General features: G+C 36.8%; 1 protein-coding gene, 2 long non-coding RNA genes and 1 other non-coding gene across 6 annotated transcripts in view; 2 read left to right on the top strand and 2 right to left on the bottom strand.

Moving 5' to 3' along the window:
- LOC119872293 overlaps positions 1–5,105 on the top strand; it is a 17,599-nt gene extending 12,494 nt beyond the window's left edge. The window contains exon 3 of the long non-coding RNA XR_005361435.1: positions 3,615–5,105. This is a non-coding gene — a long non-coding RNA (uncharacterized LOC119872293). The remainder of the gene's footprint in view (positions 1–3,614) is intronic.
- ZRANB2 (zinc finger RANBP2-type containing 2) overlaps positions 1–16,759 on the bottom strand; it is an 18,861-nt gene extending 2,102 nt beyond the window's left edge. The window contains exons 1-10 of one of the 3 annotated variants that reach the window (XR_005361413.1): positions 16,605–16,759; positions 13,100–13,152; positions 12,900–13,008; positions 11,758–11,840; positions 7,313–7,389; positions 6,893–7,027; positions 5,220–5,389; positions 3,635–3,721; positions 1,474–1,632; positions 314–383 (exon numbers count right to left, since the gene is read on the bottom strand). Coding sequence is in view for 2 of the 3 variants with exons in the window: in XM_038541664.1 (XP_038397592.1) it covers positions 354–387; positions 1,474–1,632; positions 3,635–3,721; positions 5,220–5,389; positions 6,893–7,027; positions 7,313–7,389; positions 11,758–11,840; positions 12,900–13,008; positions 13,100–13,152; positions 16,605–16,660 (963 nt within the window). In the remaining variant the exon portion in view is untranslated. Of the gene's footprint in view, positions 1–313; positions 388–1,473; positions 1,633–3,634; positions 3,722–5,219; positions 5,390–6,892; positions 7,028–7,312; positions 7,390–11,757; positions 11,841–12,899; positions 13,009–13,099; positions 13,153–16,604 lie in introns of all 3 variants that reach the window. The other 2 variants (XM_038541664.1, XM_038541663.1) reach the window with 2 other exon arrangements.
- Positions 2,356–2,416, bottom strand: MIR186 (microRNA mir-186). The gene has a single exon (NR_049335.1). It is a non-coding gene; the product is annotated as a microRNA mir-186 (primary transcript).
- LOC102155681 overlaps positions 16,749–16,808 on the top strand; it is a 158,849-nt gene continuing 158,789 nt past the window's right edge. Inside the window, exon 1 of the long non-coding RNA XR_005361416.1 lies at positions 16,749–16,808. This is a non-coding gene — a long non-coding RNA (uncharacterized LOC102155681).

Below are 16,808 nucleotides of genomic sequence, written 5' to 3'. Positions count from 1 at the left end.
GATATAGCCACCTCTCAATTATTTAAGGTAATGAAGGAAAGCCTTGCAAAAAATGTGTAAAATTACAGATAACATACAACAAGGGCATATAAACTTGGTAATGGGAGTGTGACTAAATCGATCCTTGTGATACACTGTAGACCAGTGTGGTAAGTCTACATGTAAAACAAATACAGCAAGGCTTCATACTGTGTATGAGAATATATATTCTTAAATAATTACGTTTTGGAAATCTAGGTCACACAAGATGATTGTACAATTAGTTATAGGGTTATATTCATGCAGCTAATTATGAATAAGTCAATATATCAACCTGGGTAAAGTAGTGGTGTTCCGAGGGGTTGGCCCTGGGCTCAGGGTTGTTTAGTGTTTTCACCAATCACCTGGCTTATGGAATAGAGAACATGTTCATTAAGTTTAGATGACAACAAACTAGGGGGATTATATGTGGCTAAGATAAAAATTTGCAGAGTGGTAAGAAAGCAACAGAATGAATTTCATTCAAGTATGGAGTAATTTTTCTTACAAACAAATGCACAGAAACAATACTAGTTGTGTGTAACCTTAATACCTAAACTTCAAAATGTGAAGCAAAACTAATCATTCTGTACAAGAAGGAATCATGAGGTAATCCTACCACTGAACCCAGCAATAATCAGATTCTGCCTAATTCTTATATTCCACAAGCTGAAAGGATATGGAAAATTTGTAAAGATTACAAAGGAAATCATTAAAATGCCTATATGATTAGCTACTGAGAATGTAGAAAAAGTTAATGAAACTGAGTAATTAGCCTCTTGCAGAAAAGGCTGATGACACCTGCACTTTCCAAATTTTAAAAATGTCAACAGTAAGGTGATCAAATAAAAGGTCTTTCTCTCTAAAAAAAAAAAAAAAAAAAAAAAAAAAAAAGAAAAGAAAAGAAAAAGATTTGGACCGCAAGATGAAATATGCATTAGCTACAAGAACAATTTCCTTATAGATAAAGGGCATGAAACAGTAATTTGCTGTGGAAATTCATTTATACATATTTAAATGAGAATAGATTTCCAATGATCTAAAATAATTTTTTTTACTAGAGGCCCCAGAATTCTAGGATTTCTAATATTTAATGTAAAATCAATAGCATACATTTAAAAATCAACTTCTAAATTACTTCAACATATAGCCTCTGAATTACAATCTTAAAAGACAGAAATAACCGAGAGTTGGCTATAATAATCATATACGAAAATAAAAATTTAAACAATAAAATGATCAGATAGTGGAAGAGTGGATTGATCTACAACTTTTCTAAGCAACCTGATCAAAGCACACAGGTAAACAAAGTAATTAATGGTTTTGAAGTTCAAAGTCGAAAAGTGTAACTTAAAATCGGAACAAAGAGATAATGAAAATCTAATCCTTGACTAGGAAGTTAATTTATTAAACACACTTAAGAACACCCATTCTTATTTCTACAGAAACCCAAACCTTTCGGGTGACCGTGATCTTGTTCGTCTTTTTTTTCGATCACCAGATGAAGAAGATCTAGAACGACTTCTCTTTCTGTTCCTCTCAGGAGAAGATGATGAACTTGAATAAGATCTTTTTCGTGGGGAAGAAGAGCCCCTGTGGGACCTGGAGCTGGATCTTCATTGATTGAGAAACAAATCAAACATTTCATTAAAAGAAGAAATAAGGCAGATCATTTTGTTAACAGACAGCTCCAAAAATAAACAGGATTTACAACTGAAAATTTTATAAGCAGGAATACTTACTGCATACTCAACGGAAGACTTCTGGTTCAACCATGAAAACAATTCTATTTAAGTATAATTACTTTATGTTTTAATCTTTTTAACATTCTAGGTGTTCATCACTTATAATTAAGAACCAGCTTAATATATTAAAGATTTTTTTTTTTTTTTTTGTAACTTAAGGCTTTCATTTTAAAGTATACATAAATAACAAAACCAAAAGTAAGTGCATTTACATGATTTTTTGTCTAGAAAACATCCTCCCATTTGGGAAACAAACATGTATGTTATATACAACTTCCTGAGGCAAATAAACATAACAATTCCTTGTGGAATTATGCAACTTATTAGTTAAGTTGCTATACAAAAGGCAGGGATAGGGGACAGCAATGAGAAAGAACAGTAACTATTAAACTGCCAAATAAAGAAAAATAAAATGAGTAACTTTGAAACTTTGATTTATATTAACAGTATTTGTTTTTATGAAGGACTACTATTCATGAAGTATGAAGTGTTGACATTCACATGTTTCAGGTAGAAGTAAATGTGCAAATATTTAAATGCAAAGTTTTTTCTTCGTTTACATATTTTGGTTGAAGGAATTTAGCTCAAACTTCCCAAAAAATTCACCTTTGGGCTTAAAATAAAATCAGAAAGCCCAAAAGGAGAATTCTTTGGAAAGTTATAAGCAATGAAAAAAATGTTTGGGAAGAACATGAAGGCTGTTCTGTAAATCTTAATTCTATTACTTCCCCAAAGGGAACTAGGACTTAAGAATCTTCACCTAAGCAGCACTCAAATAAAAGCACTAAAACATTGATAATACAGAATAAACTCACTTGCTCTCCATTTTGTACTGCCTTAATACGAGCTTGCGTATCATTCTTTCTTCCTTTAATGTTAAACTGCAGTTGCCCTTTAATGCTACAGATTTGGCTCTAGTAAGCAATTATTTTTACCAAAAGACCTACCATTACACTTCGGGGAGAATTTCCACACAAGTGCAATCTTAGTCATTTTCTTATTCTTGTGAGGTGCTTTAAATACATGATCAATAAATCAACTTAAAAAAAAAAAAGGCAGCATATTTTGACTAAGTTTAGGAAAAACACTTTAAGAAAGTAAAGACTAATTGTTTCATTTGCTTCTTCATAAATTCTTTCTACATACAGGTTGGACCAAATGCAACCTGAAGTTAATTAACAGTAACACTTACTTAAGACCACAACCTACCTAGACTAACAAACCACACTATTGTTTTTTAAACCAACCATACTTCTTGATTTAGTTTGTACAATTTAAGAGGACTGCTTATTCTACATATAATATTCATGTGTAGTATTTTATAATTTAATAATATTTTGTGTAATTTTTAAAAAATGGAAAAATGTATAAAATATTCCAGAAACTTTATGACATAAATGACAAAACAGTTTCTGTAAATACGGAAAGAATTGCCCTACAAAACAAAATCTGTTTTGAGGCAAGGTTAATTTTCTTCCTTTTAAAGACACAGCAAACTTTTCCTTTGCATATCTCTAACTGTATTTGAACTTTTACTGCAAACATAACTTTAATGCACTAGAGATACAGTGGTAAGACTTGGCTCCATCTTCCTACTTCATCTCATTTTAGCTAGCACAAAAAAAAATCAAACCTTGCTTGCATAATGCAAAATAGCAACCTTAATTCAATCATGGGAATGTCTTGGCACACTGCTGGCAATGAAAACATCTCATGGTGAGAAAATTAAGCTGAGGCAAGTGCATTAGTTTTCTAATGCTAAAATAAAATTGACAAGTAGAAGCAAAATAAGAGAAAAAAAAGCAGCAACGCCCTCTGCAGCCTTAAATATTTTTTCTCTCTGCTTTACAGAGAGATGCTACCTCATTCACCTTGATTTCGACCCACGAGATCTCGAACGTTCTCTGGAACTGGAACGAGATCTTGACTGCGAACTGGAAGAACTTCTTGAACGGGACCTGGAACAACATGGAAGGATTTTTTTTTCCAGGACCACTTACATGAACTTTGTGATATGAAAACTGAAAGAAAAATACATATTAGAGTTCATTTTCATATAAAAAGACAACTATTTGAGATACATATATTTTCAAAAATATTTGAACTAAACATTATTTAAATATTTATGCCAAATTTAAGCTAATATATTTTTTTAAATCAACTACCACTTTCTAAATTTGACTAAATTACTCTAGAAGTCACTCAATATTGAACAAGTAAAAACACTAAGCATTTTCACTTCATTAACATTGAAGACTCTCTGCTCACAAATAGTTTTTAAAGCAACTCAGGACTTCACATCCAGGAATACTGAATGTTGTTTATAATTTCTTTGACAGAGCTCTAGCAATTTCCCTAATAAAACTCCTTCTGTTTCCTTAGTCTCTAACATGACACTTGAGAAGTATGACGACATGTGTAAGTCCATTTGTTGTTTTTCTGTCTACTCAAAGGTTAGAGAATTAAAAAGAAAATACATTAACAATAATGTCATTGTCTTAGGTAATTATACTATTGAAAAATGATACATGGGGAGTTATGGCCCTCTTAAATTTTAAAAAATCACAAATTAAATTCACTTACTAACCTAGTATATAAATAACCTTTACCTCTTAAGATAATACCTTATTGAAAAAGATTACTATTACATTTACATCTTAAAATTACTATCTTTATAATCACAATTGTATGCTCTCAGGCTTTATAGTACTCAAACAAAAATATATTAAGTATTCAAATAAGCTGTTTTTATCCCTAAATACCGTTAAAATTCATTGCCCATGGTTTCACTGTACTGTGAATAGGAATTCTTCAAGAGAACATTGCCTATATGAGGTACTGCTTTTGCTCGCCAAAAATTTTATTTTCATTGTTGACTAATCAGGTAATTTTATTGAAATTTTACATTTCTAGCAATGTAATATTCAAGTACACCAACTAAATCCTTTTTCCTGGACATCTCAAAATCATGAGCATTAGGGCAATAAAACCACTATGTCAGAAATTTGCTCCTTTATTCAAAATACCTCTAACCAAATTATTAAACTATTGTATATTAAAAGCAATGTGTCTAAGAAGTGTCTAGAAAAGTGTCTAGAAAATTTCCATACTAGCCTTTAACATCACTTTATCTGAAAGTTCCTAAATGTAAACTATCTTTTAGTTAATTAAATCTCACTATGTGTAATGATTTAAATGAATTTTTAAAGTCTACTTTAAGAAAGGCATGGTGCTAAAAATGAACCAAGGAAATTTCACATTAAAACTTTGCAATTCTGAAAATACTGGACAATTACTTCATGGCACTAAGAAATAATTATTTTGTAAATGTTGACTTGAATAAAATCCCTAAAGTACAAAGGAAAGCTTATTCAGTAAAGAAAAACAAAATTTATAAATAAAGAAGTTAGATACTGACATTTTGACTGGTGTTACCCTTGACCTGTACCCGTTTACCTGGACCTAGACCTTGAACTTGAGGGGGAGGATGAGCGTGATGAAGATCGTGAATGTGAAGATCGGGACTTTGAGCGACTTCGTCTATTAGATTTCTTTTTATTACTATCTTCTTCTTCACTGGCATCAAGATTATATTTTGAGAGATCAGCATCATCTTCATCCTCATCCTAACAAAAATTCAATTATTTAGACATTTGGATACTATCTACTAGGAATGATGAACAGTTCTGTGCACTGGACATCTCCATATGGATACATGGTATCATCAATGGATATGATATCATCAACATCTCAGCAATGTCTCAATCCTGAAATCTGCCTACAGTATTACTTATCTCAGATACACAGATTATCTCAGACATTTCAACAAAGTAAACCTGGAACTCATATTATTTCTTCTTTTTTGGTCACAATGTATTACCAAGTAAGCTGCCAAGAATTTTCAATTTTAGGGGCACCTGGGTGGCTCAGTGATTGAGCATCTGCTTTTGGCTCAGATCATGATCCTGGGCTTCTAGGATTGAGCCCTGCTTTAGGTTCCCTGCAGGCAGCCTGCTTCTCCCTCTGCCTATATCTCTGTCCCTCCCCCGCACCCCCGCTGTCTCTCTCATGAATTAAAAAAAAAAATTAAATTTTTTTTTCAATTTTAACCCCTTAAAAACCCTTGAATCCATCTTTAGTCTTAGTTCAGAACTTTATGCTTTTCTCCAGTATACTACAGCATTACCTTTCACTTGGTCTCCCTAAATCTAGGGATCCATCCTGCCTCCCTACTACCTCAATATATTGACTGTTACTACCTTGAAACACGTCAGATAAACATACCTCATTTGCTAAGAAACAACCTTTAGAAATGGTTTCACAGTCATCTGTGTAGTTGCATTTGAGGGATTCTTATGATGAGACCTCAAAGTGTACCTATAATGGTATCTATACATCAGGCCATAAAACTTTATACTCTGGCCTCGAATACCACCTGACCTGATGGTGGTGGCTGTCCCTCTCACCGCATTCTGCCCTCTGCTCTAATCACATTACCTTATGAATGATTTTTTGATGTTGTTTATTTCCTATTTAAATGACTTTTATTTGCTGTTCTCCGCCTGAAAGTGTTCTGACCACAGCTCCTGAAGCCAGCATGTAGTATCATTCTATCATTCAAGATCTCAGCTCAAATTTCACCTCCCCAGAAAATCTCCCCATCCACTGAAACCAAAGTAGATCTTCTCATGATGTGTTATCACATTTGTCTTTATAACATCATTGCTACTTAAATTATCTTGTCCATTTATGTCTTATCCATTTATGTCTTTCCCCTCTAGAATTGAAGTTCCATTAAAAGAAGGATGGTTTGGGCAGCCCCGGTGGCTCAGTGGTTTAGCGCCACCTTCGGCCCGGGGCGTGATCCTGGAGACCCGCAATCGGGTCCCATGTTTCTGTGTCTCTAATAAATAAATAAAATCCTAAAAAAAAAAAAAAGATGGTTCGGTCTCCGTTATTCTATTTCCAGAGGCAGTATAGTGCTTGGAAGAGTAAAGCTCAAAACCTTTTGAGAACAAATGAATATATAAAACCTATCTTCACTACTGGACAAAGATCACTGAAAGACTCACATTATATTCATAGCTCAAATAAAACTCAGGAGAACATAAGACAAGGAAACCATTTACCTCATCTAATTTATATTTAGAAAGATCTTCATCCTCATCCTCTTCTTCTCCCTCAGATTCTTTGTCTTCAACTTCCTTTAAAATAGATGCAGGACCAACTGCCTTCCCTCTGTATTTTTTCTTTTTACGTCCAAACTAGAGAAAAAGTTTCATGATATTTCTGTCAGCTAAAAATGTTTTAAAATTACTATTTTTCTAAAAAATTCCTTTTATATATTTAAGTCAATATGCATTTTCAAGTTAATTGTTAAAATTATATATTTAAGCCAAACAGGACTTCTTTAAAAACTGTCAGCTGCTTTAAAAGAATCAATGTGTACTTACAAAAATAAGATATATATTTATTATTCCTTTGCATTTAAGACATTTTTAACATGTTTTCTATTTTGTGTTCAACCTGCACACTAGTGTATAGCTTACCTCATCGTATTCGCCATCAGACTCTTCTCTTTCTATATATTCAACGTTTTCTCTTTCATTAAAACCACCACCATAGCCTAAAAAAGGAGGGGACATAAACTGTTACCCTATGACAATTCATTAAAATAACAAAAATGTAATAAAATCATCTCCCAGCATTAGAAAAAAAGAAAAATCTCATCAATGACATTTGCCTAGCTAATAAATTACTAGTTTAAAAAAAAGCACATTAAAAAACATCAGAACAGTGTCAAAGTTAGACACCTTAGCTAAAAAAGCCCTGTTGCTACACTTCTAGCTCTTCTCAATTTCAAAATATCCTGTATGACTTAGACTATGCATGGAATACACAAGCGGAAAACGATTTACTTCTGTAATTTATCATAGTTCTTCTGGGAGGACTGGGCTCAGTAAGAACTAAAAACCAAATTTCACTGATTACTAGCTGAAGATAGTCTGAAATCTTTTGATATGTTGAAATTTTGCTGAGCTAAAATGTAGCTAGGGTTTGGAATAGTCCTAATTATAAAAAAACGAATACAAGGACATAATAAAAGAACACCCAAATTCATTTTAATACAATTATTTTTAACATACTGTTAAAAGTCACTGAGGTACAATAAAATAGGCAGCAGACTTTTAAACTGAGAATATTCTATTAAAAAATATTCAAGATCAGCAAATCACAGGTCTTTGATGTCACAGCCAACATCTTCAATCGGACTGACAGTTTTTTGATACACACTTAAGAGGAGCTGGGGTTACTTTTAGAGAAAGTGAGTGAGATTGTGAATAAATCTCCCACTGGAAAAATGATGGAGATGTATGTAGGCAAGGGCAACATCACCTAACTACTTCATAGACTGCAGAGCAGGGGCAGTACATAAAAATAGTGATTCCAAGGCTTAAGGATTTTATGAACCAGCAAAACGCTAAATAAATGTGAGCAAGAAAGTATTTTTTAAAAATTTAAGATACGTGACTTAAAAATGATCGATCATGGGCATTTAAAAAAACGATCACTTACCCTACCATCATTTTATAAGAGTCACAAATAGTAGAAGGGATAACTGTCCCAACAAAATAATGTAGTAAGTTTAACTTTCTTAAAAAAAAACAACCAAAAAACACAATCATCTTCATTATAATTTATACCAGTGAAAACTGAATGTGTCAATGCTTATCCCTCAAATACTTGCATGTGATCCCCTTTCCTTCTCCTCCTACCTTATTTCAGAGACAATATGGACTTCAATTGTGATATACAAGAATTTCCTTTTGCTTCTATACATGACATACAAATGAAGAGTGTATTAAATACCAGTAACAATTTTTCCTTAGTAAAATCTTGGCTCTAGCTTTTCAGAAATTAAATATAAAAAGACAAAAACAAGTACAAGTGAGTATATGCTGAACCTCAAGAAAACAGCTCATATTCAATACTAATTTTTAGATTATAAATACTGTGGAAAGTTATAATTCAATATAGTTTCTTACATCTAGGTATATTTGATGTAATATCAATGTCTTGAGATTAAGGTAGGAGTAGTCTAATAAACAACAAATTTTAAAACATGACCAATAATAGAGACCTAAAGACCTAAGCTTCCAAGTACTTAAAAGTAGGAAAAAAAAAACTTCACAGGATCTAGATGGAATATTCACTTTAAGAGATGATTAATGATAAAGATCTAAACTTCAAAAACTTAAGAGAAAAGCGAAAACTAAAACAAACCAAAAAACCCACCACAGAATTTAGATGGAAATTCACATAGGAAAAAAATTAAAAGCAAAGTGAATAAATACAATGCAATAGCATGATTGTCTTCAGGTCAGCAGTGCAGAAAAATGCCTGATAGACTATTAATATGTGGAAACATGTGAAAATACTAAATTCTATTTAAAATCAGTAGTTGGGCTTTTAGAGTTCTTTGTTCACTCAAGGAATCTGCAGCTGGGGATCCCTGGGTGGCGCAGCAGTTTAGCGCCTGCCTTTGGCCCAGGGCGCGATCCTGGAGAACCGGGATCGAATCCCACGTCGGGCTCCCTGCAAGGAGCCTGCTTCTCTCTCTGCCTGTGTCTCTGCCTCTCTCTCTCTCTGTGTGACTATCATAAATAAATAAATAAATAAATAAATAAATAAATAAATAAATAAATAAATAAAGGAATCTGCAGCTGAAAAATGACATGGCAAATAAATTATTGCAGGATTCAGAAAGTGACCTATAATTCACAAGTAATTTTCCATAGGTATATAGGTAAAACTACTTTAAAATATATCGCAGCAAACATAAAGCTATTTTCATGTTTTCATACAGGCTACAGAAAAAGAACTTAATTTTTGACAAGAATGTAATTACTAAAGTATAAACTATACAAAAATAGGAGAACGGCTAATTATTTGTATAATTATTTGAAGGGATAATGCAGAAGTCAGCAATCTTTCAGTAGCACATCAAGTTTTCTTTTACTTGCAGACTATCCCACGCTTAGGAAATGTTCCCCAGAACCTTGGACTTCCTTATTAAAAACAGTAAAGAGACACTGAGGAGCAAAGCTATAGGTTATTTCAACCTTCAACTGTGACCAGCAAAGACAACCAGTTATAACCAAAGAACTAGTTATAGCCAAAGAAGTGGGAAAGGGTCAAGATATCAGAATCATAGGAAAAAAGACTGAGTAAAGGAAAAGTGAGAAGACAGCAAACTTTGAGGATTGATTTTAGTTGTTAGACTATAGTTTTCACAATAGTGGAACTTTAAAGAAGAGTCACAAAACAGATCAAAGAATATGGAGAGATAAAAAGCTCTTTGGAAATTTAAAAAAACCGATAAAGATTTTGGATTTTATCCTAAAAACAAGACCATTTTAAACCAAGTAGGTCTTTACTTTGAAAAAAAAGTAAAACATCTCTGGCTACCAACAGGGCAGGAGGCAGAATGTGTAGAGACATCAGCTAAACAGCAATTTCTCCAAGACAAGATAAAGTGGTATTTCTACTACCTAGGGGAGTGGTGGAAAAGCATTCTGGAGGGAGTAGAGGAGAAATGAAGGAGTTACTAAGGACATCTAGCTTTCTGGCTTATGCAACAAGCACGTGGTGGGGAGCACGAATCATGAGAAAGAGATCCCTTAGAAGAGGGCCAGGTCCTGGGGGAAAATTATGAGCTCAGTTTGGATATAGTAAGTCTGACATTTACATGGTAACGTTGAATAGGCAGCTGGATATATAGGTCAAAGGAGTCTCAGCTGAAGACATACACCTGAGTATCATGGTGTGCCATAGGTTACTTAAACTTAGGGCTTAGGGAAACAACGCCCAAAAAATAAAGAGCAAAGAAAGAAAACCTAGGGATTGGACCTTAAAGAACCTCAACAGTCTGTGGACATGCAGAAGACGGCGAACCTAAAAAGGACACAAATTACCTGAGGTGTGGGAAGAAAAAAGATAAAAAAAGACAGAACACATCTTTTATGTTTTAGGAGGGGAAGAAGGGAAAAAAGGGGAGATTCTTATTAAAAGGCCCCAATCTACTCAGTTAGTACAAAGGCCAAAAATAGGAGTGAGGTAGGATTTGAAGATTGAAAAAGTATCTAGGGCATTGGACATAATAATAATAATAATAATAATAACAATAATAATAATCTCACATTAGAGATTATTTAAAAAACAAAAACACATGGGGAATAAAACAAATATTTCAGTTACAGTCTTGAATGTCCAAATCCAGATGATTCTTGAAGGCTCACGGGTCTCCTATCCCTAGAAACCAGAGTGGAAGTGGTCTGAAGTTCTCAAGGAAAAGAAAACAGGGAAGTAGTTTAGTAAATAAATCTGACAACGGTAACTATATACAGAAGGAAACCTTTGATTCTATGACGTATGAGTCACTATGTTATAAAATCAAATTTGAAGTATAGGGATAATGTGGTTGGGCTAATTGCTGGTAACTGAAACACTATATAGTTAGGTAAATCATCTCACCACAGAACACACAGAGCCAGTGGTAACCGACTACTTTGGTCAGTGCTTACCAAACACCATCCAAATCACCGACAAATTTCAGGGACCCACACTCCAAGAGCTTTCACAGTTCTGTTTTGAAATCTGTATTTTTAAAGTTTCCCAAATAACTCCAATGCACAGCCAACTTTGAGAATTACTGCCTAAGCTTTAGACAAATACCTTAAAAGGTGCCTCTCTGCCCTTCTTAATTTGTGAGCATAGGACTCTCTACCACTATACTTAGTACTTAGTAAAATGGGATATTAGGAAACAAAAAGTCTTTTTTTGAGTAGGAGAGAAAAAAATCCAGTTAAAAAACCTAAGGGCAGAACAGATGGAACGATCAACTACTGTGCTCTTATAAGAGAAGGTCATTGAATTGTCAATTAAACTTTTAGTTCTTTTGAAATCATTTAGTTAGAACATGATCAGATTTTACCTGTTCTTTCTTCTAACTTAGCATACTTCGGAGTATTACACATGTTACACTCTGATCTTCTGGCCCAATTCACATTACTGCACCTTTAGAAGAGACAAATACCAAATTAGTAGGCTATACTACAATACAGGGAAAAAAGTAAATTTTTAAACATTCTAGAATTTTAATTTTAAAATAAAAATTAGGATGAAACCACTACCATAAAGAACCATTTATAAAGATACTGTAAACAAAGAAAATGTACTAGTGTGGATTCCAACAAAAGACTGAACTATTTAAGCAGAGAAGCAAGAGCTATATAGTTTGAAGACTGCATTTGTCATTTTTTTTCAAAAACATGAGACAAATCATACAGAGATTTTGATGCCTTGGGGGGGAAATTCATTTTAAATTAAAAGTTTTACTAATTTTTCAGTCTCTAAATTAACCTCAAAGGACAATAAAGTTATACCTTCCAAACATTTATATTTTTAAAAAAAAATTTTTTTTGAGGAATCAGTTCAAGCACTGCATTTCACAGCATTATCAAATCCAATGACTTAATCTGTTAGAGAATTGTCCAATATAAATGTAATAACTACAGTATCAGAAATTTATGTAAGACCCTCTTCTGATTCAGTCCTTTCTCATATATTTATCTGCACAACAGAAAAACATAGAAGTTGGAAACAATCTATACAGAACTTGAAAATCAAAAGTATTAAGGAAAACTACCTCATTAGATAGTTATGGCAAAGAACCTATGATTCTAAAACTACTTTGTAAAAACACAGAATGTATTTCGTAGTATATTTCCTATTAATGATAGAGGCTAAAAGTTCCTGAGATTTTTCAGTAATAAAAAGAAGTAGGCTTTGGTGGTTTTAAATAGCCCTTCCTCTTTTTTTTTTTTTTTGAATGGAAGCTTACCTTAGGCATTCATTTACCAGTACACATCATCCATCACAATAAAAACTAACACTACCATTAAAATAATAGAATTAAAAAATTCTTTATACTTCTATATCAGATAAACTAATCAATACGTCTTTGATTTAAATGATTTCCCTGGTTTGTTAATGTGCCTAGTAAGAACTGGAAATATTAATAAGCAGTGGCTAGACATATTATAGAAGAAAAAGTAGATAATTTAAAACACATACGTTTTGCACTGCCAGTCATTAGCACTAAAAAGGCCTCGGCTTTTTTCTGCAAGTGTCTTTCCTATTTCAGTACCCCCAGCTTTCATCATCTTAGCCTCGGTTGTTTTCTCTGAAAATAGGAAAACAATGCGTTATGAAACTGGGGAAATTAAAAAAATGATCTGTATACAGTCATAATAGAAGCTTCCTTAAATGCTTACCCCGACCACATCTATTACAGCTGGTTCTTCTGGCAAAGTTTACATTTCCACATCTGAAAATAAACAATATAAGGATGTCATTTAAATCTACAGAATTCTTAAAATTCTTTTTTTTTTTTAAGATTTTATTTTTTTAAAATTTTTATTTATTTATGATAGTCACAGAGAGAGAGAGAGAGAGAGAGGGGCAGAGACACAGGCAGAGGGAGAAGCAGGCTCCATGCACCAGGAGCCCGACGTGGGATTCGATCCCGGGTCTCCAGGATCGCGCCCTGGGCCAAAGACAGGCGCCAAACCGCTGCGCCACCCAGGGATCCCCAGAATTCTTAAAATTCTAAATGCGTAACTTTTTAATGTGTCCTTACTATATTACCTGCATCCAGAACTTATGCCATCTCAGTCATGTAAGTTACAAAACAAAAACAAAAACCCAACACCCCCCCCCCACAACAAAATCACAATGTAAATGGAAAAAAAATATTTAAAGTCACAAGTCCAGGATAAGAAATTCCAACCTTTCACTAATTGGTTATGGGGATCCTGGTTGAGTCATTTAGGATCTGTGTGCTTCAGTGTTCTATTAGCACCTATCACTGACTGTAACAAAATCCCCTTGGCAAAGCTGAAGTGAGGTATGACTGCACTTCAGTAATTACTGCGGGGGCACCAAGTCAAAAAAAAAACTCAAAGTGACTCCTAATAAAGAAAATAAGATATACACAAAAATGTAGTCAATATTATAAGAAATACATAATCCTATAGATGGGCCAATGGGGAAAATATAGATAGATAAATCAGAGGCGGCTTCATGGATCTTGACAAGATAATCTCTTTACAAGCAGGAGATGGAATTTAAGTAAAGAAAATACGTTATACCAACTAAAACTATAAGTAGTTTCAATTACAAGGAAATGGGGAGTTTTCCCGGGATATTTATCAAAACTCTGAAACCTAGTTGAAATAAATAACCAACCACAACCAACAAACTCAACATGATGCAACTCAGTATCACTTGATGTTTATATCCAGCAAACTTAAAACAACCATCAGGTTCACTAACAGTGGTCTTAACACTGCATCTGAATATTGTAAAAGCATGGTAAATGCTCGGAATGACATGCAAAGCTTAAATCTTAAAAAGCTGATTTCTTTTAGGTGTTCTACTAGAATAAAATAAGCACGTAAATTATGGAATGGCCACTAAACTGAGTGCTCCAAATAATTCTTACATCTTTTTTTCCCTTTAATATGCCTTATGACTCATATAAGCATTGAAAATCTATCTTGTGGGGCACCTGTGTGGCTCAGTTGGTTAAGCACCTGCCCTCAGCTCAGGTCATGATCCAAGGGTCCTGGGATCGAGCCCCGCATCAGGCTCCTTGCTCAGTGAGGAGTCTGCCTCTGTCTCTCCATCTCTCTGTCCCTCCCCGATTGTTCTCTAATAAATAAAATCTTAAAAAAAAAAAACTTGAATATATGCACTGTAAGAATAATAGCCTATTCGCATATTCGCAACGAGCTGAATGTACTTAGACCTACGTCAAATATTGGCCCATGTTGTCATTAACGCTGTCACAGGCACGTCGTTCTTCAAGTAACCAACACAAAAATCAGGTGTGTTATCTTTCCAACGTTTTCCATAGTATCCCTTAGAGTGATGCTGTTCTTGCATACGAATCCATTCGATTCCATGCTATCAAGCAGACCTGATCCTTGAGATCATCTTAATCTTTATGCAAATGAGTCGTCAATTAATTATGAAATAAATCTGACGGATATTTCACTTAAACTACTTAAAATGTAGGGAATCCCAGGATGGCTCAGCGGTTTAGCACCAACTTCAGTCCAGGGCGTGATCCTGGAGTCCTATGCATGGAGCCTGCTTCTCTCTCTGCCTGTGTCTCTGCCTCTCCCTCTCTCATGAATAAATAAATAAAATGCCAAAAAAAATATATAATATATACATATAAAATTTATATATATATGCACTTAAAATGTGAATGGGCGTCAAATATTGGGGAACTACAGGCTCCCTGCATGGAGTCTGCTTCTCCTCTGCCCGTGTCTCTGCTTCTCTGTCTCAAATAAAAAAAAAAACAAACAAACAAACAAACAAAAAAACTTAAAATGTGAATGGGCGTCAAATATTGGGGACCACGGGCTCCACATCCTTTAAGGAGGCAACGTGTGAGGACGTTGTGTGAGCTGACCTTTCTAGAACTACCGCCAACCAATTGCTACCAATGCAGAGCCTTCACCTCCGGGATACTTCCCCGCTGGACACCCCATCCAGGCTCCCGGGTATTCATCGATAAGGGCGCTATCCGACCCTGGTGTCTCAGTCAAGTTAAATAACCTACTTAACGGGGTCTGTAAGCCACAGACCTGAAAATCAAACCCCGCGTTTGCTTGCTTCCAACTCTCGTCCTTACTATACCAGGGGCTCTACCGCGTGTGTGGCTGCTAGCTCAAGAGGAGGAGATGCAAGATTTTAATCTGGATCCGAAGTGTGTTGCGTTCAAGGTTCCGGGCGCTTCCTTTCCGTGCGTTTCCAAACAGGCACCATGTATGTATGTATTATGTATGTATGTGCTCGGGCGGAGAGCCTTCGGGGAGAACCCGGCCGTGGCACACACAGCACCGCGGCTCCCGCACCGATGGTTCAAAAAAAAAAAAAAAAGCTGGGCCACTGAGGCACGTGCTTGCTTCTCTGCTGCAGGGATGGGATCTCAGGGCTGAGCAGGCAAAAAAAAAAAGGGGGGGGGCAGAACAACAAAATAACACAGACCTCTTGCATTTCGGCTGTTAGCGGGTGATTAAAGATCAATAAAGAGAAAAGGAGGAAAAAAAAAAAAAAAAAGAACGTCCGAATTTCCTAAAAATCAAAGCAAGGCAGCAGGCAGTGTCTCAGGGAGGGGAGGGGATGGGGGAGGCCCACGCATTAGGGAAGAAAGCGAAAATTGGAAAGTCTAAAAACCCAGGCGGAGGACGAGGGGCCAAAGGGCCGACACGGAGGAAGGCGCTTCCCGCGAACCGGAGGAAAGTTCTGCAGGAGGAGTCACGTGGGCAGGTGCACGGGGCGCGCGGGGGCGGCTGGGGCGGCGGGGGCGCGCGCGGGGGCGGCTGGGAGCGCGCGCGCGGGGGCGGCTGGGAGCGCGCGGGGCTCGGGGGCGCGCGCGGGGGCCGCGGGGGCGCGCGGGGCCCGGGGGCGGCGGGGTCGCGGCCCAGGCAGCCCGCGTGGCCCCGAGACGCCGCCGCGGCCCCGCCGCCGCCGCGCCCCGCCGAGGCTCCCGAGGCCGCTCGCGGCGAAGAGCCGGGAGCCTCCTTCCCGCCGCCGGGGCCGGGGCCGGGGCCGGAGCGGGGGCGGGGGGCGGGGGGCGGGGGGGGCCGGCGGTTCGCCGCCTGCACCCGGCTCGGGCGATCCGAGCCCCCGACGACGGCCGACGCCGACGGAACCCGGGCCCTCACACCCTCAGCCCCGACCCGGGCCCCTTCGCGGACTCACTTTTTGTCAGGGCAGATCCAGTCTCCGTCGCTGACTCGGAAATTCTTGGTCGACATCTTGGCCGCCGCCGCCACCGCCGCCCGCAGCTGCGTCTTCGCAGGAGGAAGCGGGCTGGGGCCTCGCGGCCGCCGGGGCTGCCCGCTCCGCGCCTGACTCCGACGCGCGCCCGCGCCCCGCGGCGACCGAGACGCGCACGGGCCCGGG

The sequence above is a fragment of the Canis lupus genome, chromosome 6, assembly GCF_011100685.1.
Source record: "Canis lupus familiaris isolate Mischka breed German Shepherd chromosome 6, alternate assembly UU_Cfam_GSD_1.0, whole genome shotgun sequence".
Taxonomy (NCBI): Eukaryota; Metazoa; Chordata; class Mammalia; order Carnivora; family Canidae; genus Canis; species Canis lupus.
Note: the sequence above shows the minus strand (reverse complement) of the source record. Positions and strands in the feature narration are given on the sequence as shown.